Below are 9274 nucleotides of genomic sequence, written 5' to 3'. Positions count from 1 at the left end.
GGAGTAAAAAACAGGCTTGCTTCCAAGAGCAACGGATTAAATGTTAGAGAGGAGTCATCACAACTAGAATGTTGTGGAGCAATGAATCGAACCCAGCCCTGTCTGTTCATTCAAACAGTATTTATCGCGCTCTTGCTGTGGGTCAGGCACAATTTAGATGCTGGAGACACAAATCTGAAAGCTTCCTGCCCTCCCATCCTCCCGCTGCTGGCTCTGCTGCCTCTCAGGCTTAAAGCCTTGTGTTTTCACCAGAACTTAGCGCTGGATTGATGTCCTCCTAACCAGCTTTTCTAGGACTGAAGTGGCTCTGTGACTCCAGGCTGTCATTTAATTTCTGTCTCTCGGCCTCCTCGTCTATAAAATCAGGAATAATGATACCTCCCCCGAAGCTATGAGAATGAAATGACAAGGGCTTACATGGGAAACATAAGGAAACTTAAAAGCAGTGCGACATCCAACCCAGTGGACATGCAGGTCAACTCTCATTTTCATTCTAGGGATTCGGAGTTTTGTACGTTAAACTCCAATTTCACTGGCTCGGGCTTTGTAAAGTGTGAATACGGCTCCAAAGATGCGAGTTCAATTCACCTTTCTACTTAGCCTGCATCTTATTTGTTTATAATCCACACTTTTCATTGGGGGCGGAGGGGTCGCCTATATGGAAGAGCCCACCCAGTTTCTAAACTTGTCCTGAACACTGAGAGCAAGCTTCCCCTTAGGAAAGCAGGCAAAGGTGCGCCCTAGCGTAGCCAAGGTGGGGGGAACGCACACACTCTGAAAACGCAGCGGCATCAATAAACTTCTCATGCCCGGCGGCTTTCGCGCAGCCGCGAGACAGCCCCGCCCCGAGAGTCGGGGACGGGACTTGCGGAGCTTCGTCCAATCAGAGGCCCCACCTAAAGTCGGGCCGGAGTCTGTGACCCAGATTGACCAATGAAGACTCGAGCGCGGATTTGCCGTGGTCTTCTGGGAAAGCGTCTCTCCCGGAAGCCCCTCCTCGCCTCTGCCACACCTGGGCGGGGCTAGCCTGCGGTCCGCCGTCCCACTGGCTGGCACAGCTGCCCGTCACGGGGCGGGGGCGGAGGCCGGGGACTCGCGTCTGCGCGGAGCTGGCGGGCCGCGCGCGGGAACCCGCGGAGGCGCCGACCGGACCAGGCGGGTCCTGGAAGGAAGGGGTTCGTTGGAGGCGGCTCTTCCTGCGCCGCCTCGGGCGAGCAGCGGAGGAGCGCGGAGCCTCGGCGGACCCGGCCCAAAAGTCCGTTGTGCCGCGGCCCGCGTGACCGGAGCCGCCCACGCCGGCCTGCGCCGACCCGGCTCGTTTCGCCCACGCCTACCTGGCTGACTGAGGCCCACGCTGTCCGGCGCTGACTAGGGCTGCCACCCCGCTGTCACTCCCGCGCAGGTAGGTGCCCCACGCAGGTCGGTGCCCCCCACGCAGGTAGGTGCCCCCCACCCAGCGCAGGTAGGTGCCCTCCGGGCAGGTAGCTAATCCCGTGCAGGTGAGTACCTCCTGCTCAAGTAGGTGACCCCCGCGCAGATGGATGACCCCCGCGTAGGTAGGTGACCCCCGCAGGTCGGTGCCCCCGACTCAGTTAAGTGATCCCCTCCCAGCGCAGGTAGGTGATATCTGCGCAGGTAGGTGATCCCGTGCAGGTAAGTGCCCCCTGCTCAAGTAGGTGATCCCCGCGTAGGTCGGTACCCCTCAGCTCAGGTAGGTGGCCCCCGCGTGGTGGGGATGCCGGCTGGTCCCGCAGCGGGTCTTGGGCCGGTCGCAGCCCCGCAGGAACGACCTCCCTCCCTGCAGACGCCCGGGCGGGCAACTGGGTGAGCTGCGTTTGCAAGGCGGAGGCCCGAGGTGCTGGGGAATCGAGTGGACGCCGGTTGATGGGGAGTCCAGCGAGGGAGACAGGCCCGCAGGGGGAAATGACAAATTGGCTGTCCCGGAACCTTGAGCCCCAGACTGGACCCCAGAAGGGCAGGAGCCAGTGAGAGGACCGCGTCGTCCCGGCAACAAGTTCTTGTAGTGACAGATCAGGGGTGTGACCTCCGTCCACACGTGAGTTTTCTTTTCTCATTAGCGAAGTTGTTACAGTAACACCCTCATTTGGTCTCGGTGACCATTAAAGGACGTGGTGTACGAATGTAAAGCGCTAGGAAATAGGAGCTTGGAGTGAGTGTTTGCGAGGCTGGACTTGAGGTCCCCGAGCGGGTGGCAGGACCCCGCATCAGCGCTCGGTACCCAGCGCTGCTTTCTAGGTGGGAGCTCCTGCCCAGCCTGGCTAGTTCTCTCCTGGAGGCTCAGGCCTACACCTTCCTCCGCCCTGAAAAGTGCCTGACTCCTTCCCAACCCTGCCTGGGATTTTTTATCTCTTTCATAAGATTTTTTTTTTTTAAGGTTGTTGAAATTTAAAAAAATATTCAGTATTTAAGTTTGTAAATCTAAACCTATCCACTATTTTAGTAATGTTGTCCTCTGTTGGATTTTTGTTTAGTGAAATATTTTAATCGTGCAAAAAAGAATACAGCTATAATAATTGTACCATACCCTGAAAAAAGATAATAATAATTTTTCTTTGTGCTTTTGGACCTTTTTTTAAGGAAATGTGACATTTCGGCTACAGTTGAAATTCTTCCTTGCTGCCACAATCCTGCACCCCATAGAAATTCTTCCATCTGGCCTGTCTTTCCGCGGCTCACGGGGCTCCCCTGTGCTCCCAGGAGCTTGGCACCAGCTTAGCTTCTTAGAGCCCGTCATGAGGACTGTGGCCACCATGTTGGTCCCGTCCTGTCCTCATGGCATTTGTTCTCTTACTCTCTTAGGAAACCTGCCTTCTCCCTCCCAGACCCTGTAGGTGAGCTGAGGATAGACTGATTGGCCTTTGTTGGGCCACTGTTCCCTTCCCCAGGGTGCAGCATCTTTACCTGCTTCTCTAATTTTTTTTTTTGGCCGTACCACGCAGCATGTGGGATTTTAGTTCCCCGACCGGGGATTGAACCCGTGCCCCCTGCAGTGGAAGCTTGGAGCCCTAACCACTGGACTGCCAGGAAGGTCCCTTTACCCGCTTCTCTAGGGCAGTCACAGCTGTTCCATGCTTCCAGGAAAAAGCGGCCTCCCACTATCAGATGTACTACAGCTTATAAAACGAAACCGTTAAAATTCATAGTAATAGCTACCATTGCGGACCATGTGGGTCTCAGGCTTTTTAACTAAGCACGTGGTGTACACGGCTTCTTTTCATCCAACATTGCAGTTATGCACAGCTGGGGATGGTCCCGTTTAAAGTGAGCGAACTGAGGCCTAGTCAGACCAGGCGTCAGCAACAGTGTGCGCCTAGAATCATCTCTCCACCATGTGTAGTCGTTCTGCCACCAACAGAGGAGGAGGAGTATTCATTTGTCCGGCAGGATGGACAATGGCATTCACACAGGGTCTCTTCCACCTTGCCGCCCCACAGCCCAGCTCCCCCAGGTACAGGAAGCACCTGGGTGGAGGCCTTCCTCAGCGGGGCCAGAGATGGCGTCCGTGGACTTCAAGACCTACGTGGACCAGGCCTGCCGCGCCGCTGAGGAGTTCGTGAACGTGTACTACACCACCATGGACAAGAGGCGGCGGCTGCTGTCCCGCCTGTACATGGGCACGGCCACCTTGGTGTGGAACGGCAACGCCGTTTCGGGACAAGAGTCCTTGAGTGAGTTTTTTGAGATGCTGCCTTCTAGTGAGTTCCAAATCAACGTGGTAGACTGCCAGCCTGTTCACGATGAAGCCACCCCGAGCCAGACCACGGTCCTCGTGGTGATCTGTGGGACGGTGAAGTTTGAGGGCAACAAACAGCGGGACTTCAACCAGAACTTCATCCTGACAGCCCAGGCCTCGCCCAGCAACACGGTGTGGAAGATTGCCAGCGACTGCTTCCGCTTCCAGGACTGGGCCTGCTAGTGGCGTGGGGAGACACCCCCAGACTGAACTCTGTGCTCCCTCGAGTCCCAGGGGCGCTTTTCGCGGCGTACACTTGTCATAGCTGCCTTTTCAAAGTAGTAAAATTCTCTATTTTTCTACTTGCCCAGTAGAGACCCTGTCTCTGGAAATTCTGATGAATAAAATGATAATATGAATGTTGCTTCTTTTCCCTCACCTGATGTGTTTGGTAGGTTTTGGAGAGGGGGAGCAAGAGAAGGAGGGTTAAAGGCAACAAGCTCAGCAGAAGGCACTGCAGGGGCTGAGGTCCAGGGCCGAGCACCTGCCCCAGGCACAGGTGTGCACACAGGTGTACGGGAGCCGGGCTCACAGCCTGTGCACACAGGAATCCGTTGGGACACTTTGAAAACTCACCAGGCTGCACATCCCGGACCAACTACTTCTGAATATCTGAGGGTGGGGCTGGCATTGGCATTTTACAAAAACAACCTAGCTGTCCATTAAGACACTTTAGAGCACATCAGAATCCCCTAACGAGGTGCTGGGCCCTCCCTTAGCACCTGTGCTGGGAGTTACATGGATGAGAACAGGTGAGATACTTGGAGTTAGCTAATAATTGCTTGTAAATGAAGCAGCTACATTGACTACTCCCTTACGAAGAGAAGGAAGAGAACTGCTTTTAAGAGGAAGAAGTACTGAGGTGGGGCTGGGGGGCATCAGAATTGGATGCTGGTTTTATTGACCCTGAGGACCAACTCTAACTGCATTTCTCCAAGTAAAGAAAGAGAAGAAAACTAGAAGTTTCCATCATCCTTTGATTAATAGATGAGATCTTGTGGACACGTGGCTTCCCCAGGTAAATCTGTGACAAAAGGTCTGGCTAGGGGTGTGGGTTAGGATTAGGAAAGGGGGAATTTGATGTGTAGGCTGCACAGATAGCAGGGACCTCTAGCCTGGGGCTGTGGCGTCCACTGGGGATGGCTGGGCAAGGTGGGCATTGCTGCTGTGTCGGGAAGGATCTCACTCCCCTCTGATAGAGCAAAGGGGCCTGACCCTGGGGATTGGACGGAGAGCTGGTGGGACAGGAACAGGGCAAGAGGCAGGACAGAGGCTGCTGTACGGGGGGCAGCTTGTACTTAAGGGCAAGCCCTGGTCAGTTTCCCTGGCTGAGATGCAGGCCTGAGCCCGGAGCCCTGCCTGGGGATTGTCTCGGGCACTGGGTGATTGGGCTCCTGGGAGAGGCCAAGAGGAAGGCGGACATGGTCCTCAGGGTTCATAGAGTTGCTAGGGGAGCAAAGCCCCCCAGAGCAGGAGGTTCGTTCTCCAAGGCCAGATCTCGGCAGTGTTGGGGGCCTCAGAAAACCCACTCAAGTGCCCCAGGAGAGAAGAGATCCCAGGTTCAGAGACAGCCAACTCCTCTTACAGAATGCTCCCCTCCAAAGGCTCATGACTGAGAAACTCAGGGGTGATGGAGGTGGGCACAGGGGGCCAGAGGGGCTCCAGCCCGGCTGAGGGGGTGCAGGCACAGAACCTTCTAACACTTGAGGCCTCGGGGGGATTTAGGTGAATGCAGGACTATCTTATCTACAAGTGAGCACCACGTGTCATCAGGGTGTCCCCACCGAAGGGCACGAACTGCCCTCTGACCCCATCCCACTGAGAGCTCAGTCAGACATCACTTGCTCTGTGGGTGGACCGAGCACCCTGGTTTGCCCAGGACTGGGGCTTCCCAGATGAGGCTGTCAATGCTATGATAAGGAAAGTCCCAGGAAAACTGGAACTAGTTGGTTACCCTACCCTCAATCCAATTTCTGCCACAGACTAGTAAACTCTAAACAGTACGGTGGCCTCTAGAAATAGGCGAGGAGTGGAGTGGGGTGGGCCCATTAGTGCTGGGAGCAGGAGAGCGTCAGGCTGTCCCACTGGGCCTGGTGAGCGGACATGTCCCCCAGCCACTCGAAATGTGGCTCGTGTGACTGGGGCACTGGGTTTATTCTAGTTAATTTCAACTTGAATAGCCATGGTGCTTGGTCCCTACTGTACTGGTGCAGAGATAAAGAGGAATGCTGGTCCGGAGACAGGTGGCTGAGAACCCGGAAATGAGTGTGGCCGGGGCCTAGGCACAGGCCCAGGTGACAGAGGGGACATGTGCCCCTTCTTAGCTGGAATGGGCCTCAGAACTGACCAGGTTGATATGAAGCACAGACCCCCGCTGCCGTCTCCTAAGGAGAGAATTTTGTCCTGCCCATCAGGAGGCGAGGCCAGAAAGACCTTGTTCCTTGACTTCCCAAGCACATCAGTGTTACTGAACTCAGCTCCAGATGCTCAATGCTTCAAAATCAATACTCGAGGGGGAAGTGTTGGGAGAAATGGAAAATGTTGTTTTGATCAGAAAGACGGCAATCTTGGGAGAAGGCAGACTCGTGTCCTTGAAATCCACCTCTAAAGATGCTGCTCCGCCATGAAAGGTTTTTTTTTTTAATTCTTTTTTTAAAATTGATTTATTTTTTATTTACTTATTTTGTTGGCTGCGTTGGGTCTTCGTTGCTGTGCGTGGGCTTTCTCTAGTTGCAGCGAGCGGGGGCTACTCTTCGTTGCGGTGCACGGGCTTCTCATCACGGTGGCTTCTCTTGTTGCGGAGCACGGGCTCTACGTGCACGGGCTTCAGTAGTTGTGGCACGTGGGCTCAGTAGTTGTATCACGCCGGCTCTAGAGTGCAGGCTCAGTAGTTGTGGCACATGGGCTTAGTTGCTCTGCAGCATGTGGGATCTTCCTGGACCAGGGATCAAACCCGTGTCCCCTGCATTGGCAGGCGGATTCTTAACCACTGCACCACCAGGGAATTCCCTGCCATGAAAGTTTTAAAGGGAAAAGGGGAAGTAATGTCAGTTAATCATGGAGCTAGGGTATCAGACTCGCAGCCATCTCCCACAGTGTGCAGGCTTGTCAACTCCTCATGATCTTTTTTATTTTAAAAAATTTTTTTGGCCGCACCATGCAGCTGGCAGGATCTTAGCTCCTCGACCAGGGATGTAACCCAGGCCCCGGCAGTGAAAGTGCCAAGTCCTAACCACTGGACCACCAGGGAATTCCCAATGTGATCTTTTCTTTAGATGTTGTCTTGTTCACAGTTTATTTGTGCCATTACTGAGGGGAAGTTAGGGAATAGATCTGTACACCTGTTAATTATTCTTCATTTTTATTTCTTTGATCTACGGAAAGAACCAACAGGTTAGGCAAGGTACTGTGTGATCAAAATTCGATAGGTGTGCTAGAGCAGGAGATGAGTAGAGCATGGGGGCGCCTAGTTTAAGGTTAGTGACAATATAGCTTTGCTAAAGTGACAAGACAAAAGGGTGCCCCTTCGGAGAGCTCTTTCCTGCCAAAAGCTGCTTACATCAGGATCTCACCTGTTTCCTCCTTGAAATGAGGCACAAGATGGGCTTGAAACTTCTCCGGGAAAACCACCCTGAAGTAAATATAGATGCAACTTGGATCCAGACATGAAGACACTCTCTGCCTGTCCTCTGCCGCCGTCCTGCTTGCGGCCTCGCAATTACTGTTGAGTTGTCGCCTCCCGGTTCGGAGAGGCAGGTGTGACAGGGGATGGGTCAGTCGGCTTATTTACCGTGACTTGTATGAAGTGTGAACATTGCCTTCTAACTAAGGCCAGGTGGGAGGGGAAAGGACAAGGCTTTAACCTGAATCTCCTGCTTTAACCTGAAGATGAGCTATTTCACAGTCTCTCTAAGGAATGGTGTGCACGTATGTGTGTGTGCACGCCTGCTGCAGCTCTTCTTGCTCTCCTCTCCTGCAGGCCCAGCCAAGGCAACTCGGCCCTCCCCTCCCACCAGGTGTCCCCTCCCTCAAACACTCCCCCAGCCAACCCCAAACACAAGCCTGTTGTGGTTTTATTCAGAATTTCAGAACCAGGGCCTTCTATAGGGCAAAGAAAAAGATTGTTAAAAGCTAGCATTCAGGCCTGCACTTCAACACAGCGGGGGCTCACAGCCCCTCAGAAGGGGGCTTGAAAAGAAGAGGCAGACCTGTCCGTGATACGAATATGAAACAATCTTTGAGTTTCTTTGGTAGTCAGAAAACGAAGTTCAAACACTTTGTGGAATATTAACAACAGTTGTCACAGGCAGCTTCGTGGAATATTGACTACAGTTGTCACAGGCAGCTTCGTGGAATATTGACAACAGTTGTCACAGGCAGCTTTGTGGAATATTGACAACAGTTGTCACAGGCAGCTTCGTGGAATACTGACAACAGTTGTCACAGGCAGATTCGTGGAATATTGACAACAGTTGTCACAGGCAGCTTCGTGGAATACTGACAACAGTTGTCACAGGCAGCGAGAACAACATCCCAAGAACTGCTCAAGGTACTTCGCACCATTTTCAATCTCATTTTACAGATGAGGAAACTGCTTTGTGTTAAAAAAAAAAACAAAAAGATTCCATATAGGCTTGCTCTGTTTGCACGGACCTTCTGGAAGGATTGGCGAAAACGTAAGGACAGCTGTCCTTAGGGATTGGGTTCTAGGGTTTTAACGTGGAGACAAGGCATTTGCTGCTGAATGTCCTTGGACTTCATTTTTTATACAGTGCGCCCATCTTGTTTTTTAAATTAAAAACTCACTTAAGAATCAGGACTGTGTTTTCGCAGCCAGAAGTAAGGGGTATTCAAGTTGCGGGCACCTCGAGGAGTGGCCTTTTCCCCCACAGAGCGGCCGACCTGTGCCTGACCTGACCAGTGAAGTCTCCAAGTAGATGCTGCTTTGAAACATCCTGAGTTCTCGCAAAAATGGATGTTTTAAACATTTAAAAATCCCCACCTAGGCTTGTGAGAAGTTAGTGTAAAGTCCGGATATTTGCCCAAATTGAAGGCAGGTGAAGACGTGCCCAAACTCAGACTCTTGATGGAGCCCCAGCTGCCCTAATACGCTTGGCCTGACCTCGCAGTGGACCGCACAGCCGAGACTGCGCAAGAAAACCTCGCCCGACCTGCCGCCGCGACGCCGCCCAGAGGGTTGGAGGGAAGCCCGGGCTGACCTACCCAAATCGCGCGACCACCAGCCCAAGGCCTGGACGCCGGAGCTGCCTCCGTGCGTCCGCCGGCCACTAAGGCGCGCTTCCGGGCGCACGCAAGGCGGCCGACATCATCATCAGGCGACGGCCCAGGACCAATCGGAAGATTGACTGTGACAATCTGAGATTATGACAGCCAGTGGGCGGTGAGTGCCTCGGAATCTGAGGCCCCAGCCCCGCCCCTCCTCAGCGTCGGGTGGGCGGGGCACAGCTTCTCCGCCCCTCCCTGGGCAGTTTAGAATTTGATGTGGCGAGTTCCTTCCGG

General features: G+C 53.6%; 1 protein-coding gene across 4 annotated transcripts; it reads left to right on the top strand.

The window, feature by feature from the left end:
- Positions 1-1061: 1061 nt before the first annotated feature.
- On the top strand, positions 1062-4127 carry NXT1 (nuclear transport factor 2 like export factor 1). Of its 4 annotated transcripts, none has more exons than XM_036827506.1 (3): positions 1062-1402; positions 1805-2056; positions 3456-4127. In XM_036827506.1, the coding sequence occupies exon 3, from the start codon at positions 3515-3517 to the stop codon at positions 3935-3937; it is 423 nt and encodes a 140-aa protein (XP_036683401.1). In that variant the 5' UTR covers positions 1062-1402; positions 1805-2056; positions 3456-3514; the 3' UTR covers positions 3938-4127. The 4 variants fall into 4 exon arrangements, with proteins under 4 accessions (XP_036683401.1, XP_036683397.1, XP_036683398.1 ...); XM_036827502.1 differs by having other exon boundaries at positions 3252-4127; XM_036827503.1 differs by lacking the exon at positions 1805-2056 and having other exon boundaries at positions 3252-4127.
- Positions 4128-9274: the final 5147 nt, after the last annotated feature.

Source organism: Balaenoptera musculus, chromosome 15 (genome assembly GCF_009873245.2).
Source record: "Balaenoptera musculus isolate JJ_BM4_2016_0621 chromosome 15, mBalMus1.pri.v3, whole genome shotgun sequence".
Classification (NCBI taxonomy): domain Eukaryota; kingdom Metazoa; phylum Chordata; class Mammalia; order Artiodactyla; family Balaenopteridae; genus Balaenoptera; species Balaenoptera musculus.
The sequence above is the reverse complement of the archived record's forward strand: the minus strand, read 5'-3'. Positions and strand labels throughout refer to the sequence as shown.